General features: G+C 38.3%; 1 protein-coding gene across 1 annotated transcript in view; it reads right to left on the bottom strand.

Annotated features, from left to right (window-relative positions):
• Nucleotides 1-1,409: 1,409 nt before the first annotated feature.
• The window catches only part of LOC137652690 (uncharacterized), a 104,001-nt gene continuing 90,559 nt past the window's right edge, over nt 1,410-14,851 (bottom strand). The window contains exon 2 of the mRNA XM_068386094.1: nt 1,410-1,552. Coding sequence (XP_068242195.1) covers nt 1,410-1,552 — 143 coding nt within the window. The remainder of the gene's footprint in view (nt 1,553-14,851) is intronic.

Here is a 14,851-nt window from a genome sequence, read left to right as displayed (position 1 = left end):
ATTAGTGGCTCTCCAATGTGGACAAGACTCTGCTTACTTAGAGCAGAAACCAACCTAATTCCCCTGTCAGCTAGGATTGACATTAGGAATAGCAGCATTATATTCAAGTCAATCATCGCAGACAGAAAATGCCCACTAAACAATAAAATAAAAAGACTTCTACCTCTTGCTGAAGAACTGGATCCACCAAATTCCCACGCTAAAAAACTACTGGATACACTCAAAAGGGTGCAGATGCAAAATGAGGCTCACAAAACCAAGGGACAACAAAAGCATGGTGGATACAGCCCTCCTGCCCCTTGGGCTCATGATCTTATCAAATGCAACTTCACCATCCTACCAGTAGAAAGCAAGGCTCTCTGCACACCAGAGTAACTCACTGAAGCTGCAAAAAATGCAATCAGGAATACACCTCTGCCTCACACCTACTATACGAATGGATCAGTAGACCTTGCAATCTCTGCAGCTGCTGCTGCAGTTATCTCTACATCAGGATATAAAGAAAACTGGAGACTTTCCAACCATGCCTCCACACTGCAAACGGAACTAGTGGCCATTGCCAAAGCTCTAGAACACTCTGCCAACCAACAAGATGGGAACACAATGATCCATACAGATTCCAGAGGAGCCATTCTGGCCCTCAGCAACAAGGAATACAAAGAATGTTTACCTCATCACTGCAATTCAATTCTTAGCCTTGTTCCACCAAAGCAACAACAGGCAAGTTACCTTGAATTGGATTCCAACCCATACTGGAATCTCTGGCAACGACGAGGCCGATCACCTAGCCAAATCGGCCTTAATGTGCCAAACCATTAGCATTACTCTACAACCTTCATTAAAAACCATAAGGAATCAAATGGCTGCCTACTGCAACATCCAAAAGACTAGTGAAATAAGGAAAGCCTTCCTAGATGGATCAAGATCTGCAAAGTGGTATATTGAAGCGACAAACATATTACTACACCCAATTGCAAGACAAACACCTTGCCAGGACGCAGTAATCATCTGCAGACCGCGCCTAGGATATCTATGCAACTGGCAAATTATCTTAGATAATGACGAAGACCCTGCAGCACAGCTTAGACCAATAAGACCGTGCAGGTACTGGAATCAAGACACAGAAGAACCTCTACAGCACTATCTACGGCAGTATCAGGAAACAAGCCTACTTCAGCAGGATCTTAATCCCAACAATCCTGCAACTGCAACAGCAATTGTCAAACATAATTGACAATCATAACACCCTCTCATCCTTTCTCCGCAGCTACCCTCCACTGAGATAATGTTGCAACAACGCCAACAAGAAATCTAAGCGGCAATTGAAGAAAAACCTTCTTATCGCCCCTGCAATTTCTATGTTGGGAGCAGAACTATTGTTGGCAGCTGAGGGCAACACCTTGTACTCCTTATAAGGAGACAGTTTTGTCTTCCCGTCTTGTTTTCAGCTTGGAAATGGGGTCGGAGTCGTCGGCGGTCTTTTTGATTTCCAGCATATCTTTCTCTCCTCTCAGCCAATCTCCCTTGCTAGAATCAGAACGGGTGCTGGCGGCTGGGGGCAATAACTCTTACTCTTTACAAGGAGACAGTTTTGCCTTCCCGTCCTTTTTTCAATGTTGAAGATGGGAATGGAGCCGTCGGCGGTCTTTTTGGTATCCAGCATCTTTTTCACCTTCAATCTCTCTTTTCCCAGTTCAGGCATCCCTCCCAACCACCTTTGAAAGTCTCAATAAATAAAATCATAAGTAACCTTTATTTTTACTTTTTTTTTTTAATATTCACAGGTACAGGAATTTTTTATTCCATCCTATCTCTACCACTAAAACTGCTACAATTCCCTCCTTTCAGCTCTCTTCCACTCAGCTGAAATCGCACACTATCCCTCTATCTCACAACTTAAGCTTAAACCACTATGCAGTTTTTAACTTCACCTATATCAACATATCCAACTAAAACTTTTCAACTCTTTCCCGAGCTCTCCTACTTATCGGGACTTACTACTATAATTCTTTTTCTCTAACTAAGACTGGAGCCAGTGGGCTCATGGGAAGGCATCCCCTTCCCACAGTCAATTACTTCTTTCTCAAAACAGCCCATCACAACCCAAAACCTATCCCAATATCCTAAAATAAATGTTGCAGAATATCCCCCACCCAACTACCTATCCCAATATATCCTACCAAACCACCTACAGCTGCAAGATTGCAAAAGCCCGTGTCTGGCCAAAAGGGCCAGGCAATCTTCAACAACAACAACAGTTCAAACAATATTGTACCTGACACACCAACTCCAATGCTCAAATCCTCTGGCTATTGGTGACAAATATTCACCTGGGCATTATCAAGAACCATCACTATAGCTACTATAGCTGGAGATAATGGTACGTGCGCAATAATTTGTACCCACTCACCATCTTCCAGTTCCGATTCAGAATCAATTGCCCACACCCCTTCACAAAGCTATAGAGGAGGGAGGTTCTTGGAGACCACACAGCACCTCCCCAAAATAGGTTTTTCCTAAAGCCAAAAAATTTTTGGGTTGTAAATATGCTCTGTGGTCTCCAAGGACTAGTACCAGAACAATAACCGAGTAGAATCGTGCACCATCAAGCAACAACTTACACATGTTTGTATAGAAAGAAGAAAAACTAACTAGCCTGAATCTTACCTCGCAAGAGATGACTCCAGAGAACACTGGAGGCTTGTCATCATTTCTGCTGAAGGAAATGACTTGATTGGTCTTTCGTATCTACAGGTATCCCTGTAGGGGTCACAAATAAGCCAAGTACCAAATATAGCACTTGGATTTGTTTCAAGTTATGTTTATTGAACACACTAAGCACAGACCAACCGTTGAAGCTCTGCGTATCTTGAAATTGTACATTAACAAAAGAACCCTGGTGAAGAAGTGATTTTTCTCTCATCGTGGATTTTAGGGATAGAGAAAGGATCGACTTTTGTAATAAGGGAGGTAATTACAAATAGGATAACCCAGGTTGAAAGGTACTTGTTGGTTTGGGTGTTTTGGAGCATGCTACCCTCTAAATGCATAGAACTCTGTAGGTATAAATACAGGGTAGATATCAGGTAGAGGTTACTATCTCCGGTCTCTGATGAAGCTTTTAATTTTTGCTAAAAATAGGAGGGCCAGAGTCCGTATTAAAAAACACCCAGGATGATGGTAATGAACTCCTGATCTTACCAAAGGGCAGCAAGTTGTCATAAATATTGTTTTCTGTGATAGTTCTTTAAGGGACCTGGAGGAATTATTCAACTGCCAAAATCTCAATTACCCTATTAGAGACCAAAATACTACTGGTATAAGTGGACATGGTCGATGCAAAGCTGAAGACTGTTTTCTTATAAAACATTTCTAAGTCTAAATCCACACAAAGATTCCTGGTGGAGATATTCTGTCAATGTTCATTTGTATGGTAAAATTGTTGTAAGTTGAAGCTTCCTTTTTTCATATAGGTTGACCAAAAGGGAAGCTCAGAAGCTCGGAGTTATCTGACGAGGTGCCCTATAGCTCCGAAAGGCCCTCCATGCTTTTCACACTGATTGGTATTGTCTCGTGGATGAAGACCTCTTTCAGAACACCAAATATGTCAAGTTGTGAGCTAAGAAATCGCTCCCATGAATATGAGAAAGAAAATCAAAATGTGAAAGTTCTGAACTAGAAAGGAGAAAGCCAAAATAATCCGACTCCCTACTTTTTTAATACAGCTGTGCCGACCAAAACAGGTGTAACATTGGTCTCACGCACTGGAGCAGTGCATACCATAAGCCGTTTTACCTCAGCTGAGCAACTAGAACAGCTGTCCTTACAAAATCCTGAAGGTTATTAAAAGCCTTTGGAATCAAACTACGGCAGAGGAAACAGATAGATCGATGAACATCTGTTTAAATACAGATTCAGAGCATCTCTTGCCATTGACTGAGAATCCATATTCGGAGGTATGTATAGTGGAAGCTTGTGGTTCTTTGGTTTTGTAAACAGGTCTATTTGGAGAATGAAACTAGCTCTAGAAAAGAACTCTGATCTAAGGTCCATTCTGTATACATTGAGAGATCCAGACAGATGGAAGGGTGAAAGAAACAACTTCCTCCTCTGAAGGAACATCATCATGGGAAGAGGCACTGCATCGAGGATTTTCGAGCAGAGTCCCCCACTCCTGAGGCAACAGACAAATGCGTGGTTGTCTATGAAATTCTTTATATAAGAGTTCATTCTTTGACTGAATCTCTTCAACATCAGGGAGACCACTAGCAGTTCCAAAACATTTATGTGAAATGCTGTAACATACTGTATAGGTCTCCTATTATTGACCTCCCCAGTTGACCATGATGCGTGCGCATGGAGGATTATGAATATTGTGGGAGGAACCAATGGGATTTACTTGGAAAGGTCGTTTGATGTAGTCTATGGCCTAAGAACTAATTTTGCAACTGCTGGGCAACTGAGCCTAAAAGTCTTAAAAACTTCCGGACCACTATTCTCCAGACACAGTTAAGGCCTTTCAACCTGGTCATTAGTACTTGATTGACTATTGCAGCAAAATGAGGAAGTCCCATGATCATCTGCAGTTGTCACCTGGTGGAAAAATGGGTTAAAAGAAAGAACTTGGCTTTGCTTAGAATTTTTCTCAAAAATATTTGTGCCTGGCTTAGGCTGGCTTTTACCATATTCTATTGAAGACCTGGCCAGTCTTAATTTTTTAAAGTTTGTTAGGAAACCTAATTTTTGAAGAATTGTGAAGGCTTGAGTTGTGTAACTGAGGCATATCTCTTGTGTCTCTGCCCAGTCGTTTTAATAGGTGCTGACTTGAACTCCCTGTGCCCTAAGGAATTTTGTCACTGATTATTATATTTTTTTCTAACGCTATTGGGGTGCTATTCTATACACCCTTCCCGAGTCAAAACCTAGATAAGGTCGTAAGTGAAGTGGCATTAGGGACATGCCAATAGGTGTCTTTCATATATATGATACAGGTTTAATCCCCTCAGTGGAGTAATTGGTGGATATGTTTAATAAGCGTGATTTTGAATGTGCCGTATCCCATATGATTATTGAGACCAAGCAGGTTGAAGATCCTTCTTCTTTTAGGGGAGTCTCTCTTTATTGCTCTGAATAGTTTGCCCTGGAATTCTAAGAACCTACGTTTTTCTATAACATTTTTTCTGCATCTTGCTTACAAAGAAGTCAAGTTCCAGGGTTCTTGTTTGGTAAAAACGGTGGTGAGGATTGGTTTTGAAATGTATGAACAACCCAAATATTTAGACACTATGCTCTGCGCGACAGAGAAAAGGTCAAACGACCTTGAATACAATTGAGACGACCCACCCCTACAGCCTCTCATTGATGAGGTTCCTTTCCCCTACCAGCCTCTCTGTTTCCTTTGGAATGTTTCTAATACCCGCTTCTCTTGTAAAAATAAAATCCTGAACTACCAGGGATTTGCTACAGCTGTTCCTCTCACTAGAAGAAAGATGTAGGACGAGGCTTGGGATGGGGATAGGGGACTGGCCTCTTTCCAGTTTCTTTTGAGCCTGCAGCTAGTTCTTTTATGCCACAGCCTTGTGAAAGGAGGCTTTTTTCTTCTTCAGGAAGGGCCAGAAACGTTCTCTCTCTTTTTCTGGGAGTGAAGTAAAGTTGGCTTTGTCCGCTTAAGTTTGGGAGAAAAGAAATCTGCAGAGAAGATCATTTCAAAGGAAGTCCTCTACCTCTACCTTCTCCAAATAAAAGGCAGCCACCACATTCCCCCTCACCTCAAACTGTGCTTTAACAAAGGTAGACTTACAAAGTAACTTTGCCATGGCTGAGGCGGCTAACTGAGATCCCCTGCAGCTCACATTTCCAAAGAGGAGATGACAGACCCTAGGTAGTTTTAGGGGCAAAAAGACTTCACCCAAATTTTCATTGCCATAAATCCCTCAAACCCTTTTGGATATAACTCCAAAACGGCTTCATTCATAGGCAAAGTGAAAGCACCTTCCACATGGACTTAGAGTCAATCTTCACCATTTTGTTTAAAAAGGGTTGTTTTTGTTTTGGAATTTGTTACGATCTTAGAATTGTTACAGGTTCTTTAAACTAAATATCTCCAACAACAGCCAAGGAATTAGGGGAAATTTATATAGGAAAGAAACTCACAAAAAAAAAAAAAAAAAAAAAAAAACCCGTTCTCAGGCACACTAGGATTTTGGAGATAGGCGTTTATAATCTGAAGGGAAGGTCGGAAACTGGCTCAGTCGGATTTCTGGTCTTCTCTATTTCTTATCTTGTCAGAACGTGGTTCCTATCTAGTTCGGACATCGTTCCTTTCTTGTCCTATATCCTGTCCTATCTCCTCTGGGCAGTCTCTTCTTGAATTCTATATACCTATGTTTGGGTATATACATATTTTCCATATAGGGATTTTTTTTTTAATTCTGCACTCTGATTGGTTTTCTAAAAAAAGGAAAAAACGCCCACTTTAAATTTCTTATGCCATCTGGATCTCATGTTAAGCCATAAAAAAGTGTGGCACGTATTGACCCTCGGGGATCAGTTTTCTAAAAAAATACTGACTCCATTGATTAAGGTGATGACATCATCTTGGTCAAAACAAGACAGTTATTTTATCACTACAGACACTCTTCCTTGAGGCTCTGTTTTTTTTTTTAAATGCTGATGACAGTAAAGTGATGACAGCTATGACTAAACACTACGGTAGTCAAAGCTTGTCTTGTTGCACACACTCAGGGGATAATTACGTAAATCTTTTTTAATAAGATAATCCTTCAATAATATGGCATCTACCCATGAAAGCACTGTCATTCCAACAACCAAAGAAGAGAGCAAACTGTGGTCTAAAAGGATACCTCCTTTCTCTGATGCTGTCTCTGCTAGATCGTATAAGGATTACTTGTATAGCATCAGGAAAATCTCTTTCAAGGTTAGGAGAAAGGTTCTAAAATTCAATATATAATTGAATTGAAATCCATACTTCTATGTCACAAAAATTACTCAGGCCAGAAAGCACATCCATCACAGAATTGCAATGGGTTTCCCATTAGGTCTCCCTCCTCTACATCCATGGAAGAACGTGCCTCCACTGACCTCCCCCGGCCCCCGCCATCAAACTCATAAGACACAGCTAAGTAAGAAGAACCCCTACTGAAGACTTCTTATGAGTCCGATGACCAGGAGTTCCTGCCACCACAGGTTCCACGGCTGGGACGGAAAGGAAGCGGATGGAGCAGCACCTCGAGTGGGCTGACTTTAGAGGTAATGAATCGAAGCCTGACAATCTAGGCAATAATCTAGGCATCTACAGGAGTCTCAAGCATAACAAATCTAGGTAGAACAATAACCTGTCTAGCGTAAACTTTGGTTGGGATCGACCTAGAAGGCAGATTAACCTTTGGGGTAGCAACCAATTGACTCCTCCCATGGAAGATCAAAGCCTCCTCTGAGGAACCCTGAAATAAAACTACCTCCTCTTCAGGATCTAAATAATTTTCCAAACCAAAATCCACCTAGACTCATTTTTCAGAAATCCCTAACTACTGCATCTAGTATTGCAAGACAGACGAGGTCTTAGAGATCATTAATGGGGAAATATTCAATGGCAATAGCAACTTAGCAAATTAGTTTAGCTTAGGGCTTACTAAGCCAATAGGTGACAAAAAATAACTAATTTTATGTGAGCCTAACGAGTCTTTGAATAAGAAGCTAAAAAAAAAAAAAAAGTTTATCGAGAGTAGTCGATTGAAATTATCTATCAAACCTAGACAACTTATCCTTTCCAATAGCTATCAACATACAGAGCGTACCCCGAGGGCAGATAAGGGAAAAGTGTCATACAAGTTTATCCTTCTCCTTAACTACTCCCCTCTCTCCATTACTCATACCAAAGAATAGAGAAGGATAAGACATACGTTTGTATTGAGGGGGAGAAGCTTCCTGCTAGCCCCTCCAACTCTCCCCTGAACCTTGGGGATGAAGAGAGAACAAACCAGCCACTATTATTCGTATATTCACGCGCAAATTCTTGTATGTGAAAATACTAGGGAATAGGCTATTGAAAAACTAATTTGTTATTCATTTGTCAAATTTATGGTTTTATTGGTGAACATCACCAGGTTATAAAACTGCTAAGTAGGCCAATGATACTTTGTAGCCGACATGACGGTCAGGTCCTGTCGTTGCTTAACCTAAGTTTAGATAATTTTAAGATAATTTTTTTATTCATAATTGTAAACATGACAGTAAATGTCCATTGTTAATTGTTATAAGTAGTTAACTACTCACAGTTACCAATAAAAGAACTGTATCAATATAACAATCATTCTTAAAATTTGTTAGAATAAGCAAGCTTCAGGTTGTGTTAGCCTACCCATAAGGCTAGACTTAGACTACTACTTAGTTTCTCAACAATTACTGTGTATATAGACTCCCATGCTAATCATGATAACTGAGGTAAAAAGATGAATTATTCCTGTAAATGAATAAACTTCTATTTATCTTGATTAAAGCCTCCTGTGATATTTCATGCATTTTGGTAAGCAAGCTTTGCAAGTCATGTGGTGTTCTGCTAATAAGGACAGCACCATCTGCATACTCTAGGTCAGCCAATTTCCTATTATCAATCCAGTCCAATCATTCTCCACCATCCCCAACTATTTTATGCATTACAAAATCCACGAGGACAAACAACATAGGCGACAACACATTCCCACTGTTCACTGGAAATTCATTTGATAAAACTCCACTTGTTATGCACATGAATAGCCTTGCTAAAATTTACACATTTCTGAGGAACTCTATAACAAAGCAGTACTCTCCCCAAAACTGGCTGGTGCACAATATCAAATCTTTTCATAGTCGGCCAATGTCATAAAAAAATGTATTCCTATATTCTATACATTGCTGTACTATATGGTTCAAAATTTGGTCTGTATAACTTTCACCTCTTCAAATTCCTGCTTTTTCATCTCTCAGCTTTTCATCAATCTCTTTTTTTCTAGTCTCTTTAGAATGAACATAATATATATTTTCATGGCAACTGACATACGGGTGATGCTTCTGTACTTATTCCAATCGGGCAGATCTGTCTCTCTTTTTTTTTTTTTTTTTTTTTTTTTTTGGTCATTTTCACCAACACTTGTAGCTCTCATTCAACAGGTTTTGCCTCTCCATGCCTTAAATAATCTTGTAAGTATACTGGGAGTCACTTCATTTCCGGCCAATATAATCTCAGCAGTTATTCCATCTCCTAAGTCTTTTAATGCTAGCTTCGGCTTCAAACACACTGAATTCATTCATGGGCACATCAAGGTCTTACTCAGCTTCAGGTTTATCTGTCAAATTATTCCCTTTATATCTACTAATCATGACCTCACTATAGTATTCCTTCCAACATCACCTTTCTTCATATTCTATTGTTATAACAGACCAATCTCTCTTTTTGATGGGAATATGCTTTTTCTTCTTTACCCTAGTAGAGATTTCATTAATAATTTTGCGAGCAATTCTTACACCATAGCCACTCCCTGAAAACGTAGCTTTGTCAGCTTCATCTGCTTTTCTGTCTAAATATTTTTCCAGTCATTCTTGGCTTTTCTTTTGACTTCACTATCAATACTAGAATACTTAGCAGGCTCTACTTTGTAATTTTCATTGCTTCCTCAAAACATTCAACTGTCGATTTCCGTTTTTTTTTTTTTTTGTCTCCTTTTTACAATATCTCAATACCATTTGATATCCATAGTTTTCCCTTGTAACTTCATGCCCTACAGTCCACTACCAACTGACTGATATATGTTCTTAATATGACACCACTCTTCATTAATTGTCTGCTCTTCGTATTTGAAAGTCTCTAAGGCTGCAAATCGAGTCTTACATTCAGCTGAAAATGTTTCGTTGTGCTCCTCTCCTTGAACCTGAGTTGTATCAAACCTAGGTATTCTATCTACATTCATGTTGTGTGGTTTCAGTTTTAATTTCAGTGTGACAATGAGTAGTTGGTGATCACTATTAATATATGCACCTCTATAACACATATTTTTCAAAGTCCTCCTTCTCTCTTTATTAATGGCTATGTAATCTATTTGAGGTGATCAGAACGGATTATGCAATGGAAGAAGGAATATTATTGGAAGGAGAAATGATTAATGAGATTGAATCATTTAAATGTTTAGAAACTATGATCTCTAATACAGGATCTTTTGAATATGAGTTTAATGGAAGATTGAAAAATACAAATTATACAATGGCTAGGTTAAGTAAAATTCGAAGATTAAATGGCCTGAAATTATTTATAAAAATCACGTTATATATCAGTTTAGTGAGGTCTGTGTTACTCTATGGACGTGAGTGGTGGTATGACAATAAAACAATCTCCTAGAGATTTAGGATGTATGAGAACAAAGCCCTCAGAAGAATATTGAGAGCTGAATGACATAACAGGACTAGAAATTAAATTATAAGAGAGATTACTCGAGGGCTATATGTGGATGAGATCATGGTGATGTATAGATGGAGATGTTTTTAACAGACACTTCGCACTCATAAAGAGAGATTAGCTCACCTAACTTTCAACTGGACTCGACAAGGCTCTTGAAGAGATGGAAGACCCAGGCCTACATGTCTAAGGACTATGAAGCGTGAAGTAGGAGATGATGAATGGAGAATTATTGATTTAAAATTTCAAGTTAGAGACGACTGGCGAAATTTATCCGAGGTTCTTTGCGTCAATAGACGTAAGAGGAGATGATGATAATGGAATAAATAAACAAATACTCGTTAGCTTGAAGAGAATTATGAAAAATGGAAGTTGATAGGCCATGCAAGATAGAAATACTATAAGGAATTATAAAACTATCGTTCGATAAGAAAGGGATATCATATTTCAACTCTGGAAAAAGTGCAAGGAAACAAACTAAACGCCGCCATGTTGACATGAAAGCCATGGAGTAAAGGCTAATAATGCCGTACGAATGGGAAACGAAAAAAAAAAAAAAATAAGGAAAATGAATATCAACTTTGAACTTCACCACAATTTAACCCTTATTTCGTCAATGTTATTATAAGGTTTAGTGGATAACCATTCATAATCGGATTCCTTGTTATTTATCTTGAGAGTATTCTAAGATTCCTCATTTCACAAAAACCGGGATGGCTGTTCTCATTTTTTTGACAGGAGAGAAGATGGCAGCTGAGTGCAAATTAATGCATAGATACCGTTGCCTCCAGCTGTAGTGGTGGTTCTTGGTGATGGCGTGGTGATGACATGTCTCCAATAGCCAGAAATATATCTGCATTGGAGGTACTACGTTCAGTTCAATAGTGCCTGAACTTGAGGATCTCTCTTATACACTCTAAGTCTGGGCTTTGTCACGTTAATACTCTATCCCTAGAGCAGGATAAACAATATTTATTTGGCATTTATGTCACACTTGGCTCTGTGTTCAATTATTTCACAGGAAAGCCTTTAGAGACCACGCGACACATTAACCCCAATGCGGGAAATAATTCCGGGAAGATCTCTCTGTAACAGGGAGTAGGTTGGTGAGGGCACCAGTCACTCGTTGAGATACTACCGCTAAAGAGCTATTGGATCCTTTGGCCAAACAGATGTACATTATATCCCTCTCACTGGTTACGGCTCGTTTTTCTTTGCCTACACATACAACGAATAGTCTGGCCTATTCTTTACACAGTCTCATCTGTCTTCATGCACCTGACAATACTGAGATTATTAAACAATTCATCTTCGCTCAAGGGGTAAACTACTGAACGAGTAATTGTTCAGTGGCTATTTTCCTCTTGGTAAGGGTAGAGGAGATTCTAGCTATGGTAAGCAACTCATCTAGGAGAAGGACACTACAAAATAAAACCATTGCTCTCTAGTTGTGGGCAGTGTCATAGCCTCTGTGCCATGGTTTTTCACTGTCAAGGATTAGAGTTCTCTTGCAAAAGATCTTTAAATTCTTTGAATTCAAATATCATCAGGATAGAACAGTTTTGGACATTGGTATATGCACACATTTTAGTTCCTTTTATAAATAACTAGATTCGATGAAATACACAATTAGAGGTTCATTCTTGAAAACGGTATTTGATTTTCTCTAAGGCATTGATAAAAATGAATCTATAAAACAACACAAAGAGTTTTTATGATTAATTTGAGGATTTTAGGGATGGTTTAATTTAGACTTTTAAGAGCATTTTCGAAATAACATGAAAAATAGGAAGAGGAGTTTAGTTAAAATGAATGATCACTTTAATCTATCCTATGCATTTATTCGCATAACTTGCACAGCTTTACAGGGTTAACTTAACAAAATGCACGAAACTAACTGATGAAAAACTGTAAACAGTTTATATTGTTGATTATTGCAGTTTAAATACAATTTGAGCACGTGATTATTCCGTAAGCAAGAAACTGGTTATAAACAGTAAAAATCAATGTCATGGTTTACCTTTTAGATAGAAATAGTTTCGCACGAGTGCCCAAATGTTTACAGCCAGATAGAACAGGAATATGCTTCAATAAAAGGTCCCTAGACATTAATTTAGCTACAAAATGTGACCACATAGACACCTTAGTCGACTCACGTGTACAGAGAGTAATCCAGTGTGATGATTCAGTACTTTGAAGTCTTAATGGTGAGATATCTGATCTTCAGTCGTAATTTCCCAAACCTCCGTCCTAGTAACTCCTTCGATTTTGCTTCTCGGCGATGACGTCAGCTGGGAAGCTCTTTCGATGCCATTACAATACTTTAAGAGTCATCATTAGGCCAAAGAATTTGAGATGATGCTCCTAGGTTACCAAGGACTGGGCACAATTGTTAACAACGTCATATACACCTCATAGTGTTAAGGTGATGCTAAAGTAAGAAGGGGGCCCTAAGTGCATCCGTAAACTTGATTGGGCAAGGGAGGGATGTCCGCTCCTCTCACAATGATTGAAATAAGATATTTTCATATAGGGCACCTCAACACCTGACCGGCATAATTTACACAGGTGAAGTCAGAGGTACGGGGGTGCCCTGCATGATCCAAAAATCTTGATTAATTTCTTTGTAGACGTAGACGTCTTGAGAGTTGTCCAGAAAGAATACAAGTAGCTATCATGTGATTCCAGGGGAATATATCTTCAAATAAAACTTGTTTTGCCTAGCATGCAGCATATAATAATTGCGGTAAATTAAAAAATATAAGAGGGTATGCCTACGCACAACCTCTTACAGTTTCATTTTACTAAATTGACACAAACTCAAAATGAAGCGGAGTTATCTATAGAAGAGACATAAATTGTAATGTAAAATTTATACCCATAAATAGAGAATAATTCCTCATGGAATATGATGCTCAGGGAAACAGGAACCATAAAGCCTTTCACACGCACATCAAATGATGCACCGTAGAAGTCGTACCTGAGTGACATTATGGCCATCGAAGGATGTTAATATGAGATGAAGGGTAAACTGTACAACATGAAATGGTAATGAATAAATTAATGGAAGGAAGAAATGATGTTGGAAACATTGTCAAATGGTAAAAGAGTCTTAGCCGTTGCATTTGAAAAAAAAAAATGGCCATTTTATGGCTGGTCGTCGATGGACTGGCAACAGAATGGGTAAAAGAAACACAGAAAGAGAATAAATAAATTAATAATATAACCTGAATAAATTAACATCACTTTAATAATAAAGGGTAAAATATATCTACCTTTAAAATTAAAAAAAGCCTCCCCTAAGAATGATTAAAGCTAAAATATTTTTCCTCCACATACAATGACGCAGCCATGTTTTGATCAAGCTAATCTCCAAGGGAACCGAGATCCAGGGATTTTTCCTTTAACAAATGGGATCAACCAGTAAGAGCAACAGCCACTTTGCATGCAATCTATTTCAGATAAGCTTCGAGAGACTCGCATTTGTCTCCGAGGAGACAAAGGGATTTTCCTAGTTGCAGTTCTGGCAGTTGTCTCTTTTAGGGACTTTCCCTCTTTCTCATCAATGATTTTTTTGGGGGGGGTCTGCTTCTTTCAAGTTAATCATGGAGTTGTTTGTGATATATTTTGAATCTTGTTATTATTATTATTATTATTATTATTATTATTATTATTATCACCATCGTTGCAACTACTACTACTACTACTACTACTGCTACTAATACTACTACTACTACTACTACTACTACTATTATTATTATTATTATTATTATTATTATTATTATTGTTGTTGTTGTTGTTGTTGTTGTTGTTATTGCAGTCAATATTTTTCTTACCTTCTCCAAGGAGGTTATATTTTTACCTGTGTTTATTTAGTTATTTATTTATCTGTTTGTTTGTCAGCTAACAGGATAACGTCAAAAACTATTACGAGATTTTAACAAAATTTAAGTAACGGATAGGTACTATTCTCACGAAGAACTCATTAAATTTTGGAGGTGATCCGAATCAAGATTGTACTTTTTGCCATCTCCAGTCTACGTATGAAAGGAGGAATACTTTGTCCGTAGAGTTTTGTAAAATGTTACAAGATATTCATTCACGATCAACATATAAACGGGAGTTTTTTGTCCGTAGAATTGGGTAAAATGTTGTCAATATTCATTGTCGTAGGCCTGCAATCTCTTATTATTATTATTATCATTATTATTATTATTATTATTATTATTATTATTATTATTATTATTATTATTATTATTAATCCCCTATTTACCAGCCTTTACCTCCCTTTTCCTATTTTGTTAAGTATTTTTCATGGACTGCCGTCTCTTCTACTCTTATTAGATATTATGATATCATCTTTGTTTTACTTATGACAGAGTTGCTATGACTTGACGTTTGTCC

The sequence above is a fragment of the Palaemon carinicauda genome, chromosome 14 (genome assembly GCF_036898095.1).
Source record: "Palaemon carinicauda isolate YSFRI2023 chromosome 14, ASM3689809v2, whole genome shotgun sequence".
NCBI lineage: Eukaryota > Metazoa > Arthropoda > Malacostraca > Decapoda > Palaemonidae > Palaemon > Palaemon carinicauda.
Note: the sequence above shows the minus strand (reverse complement) of the source record. Positions and strands in the feature narration are given on the sequence as shown.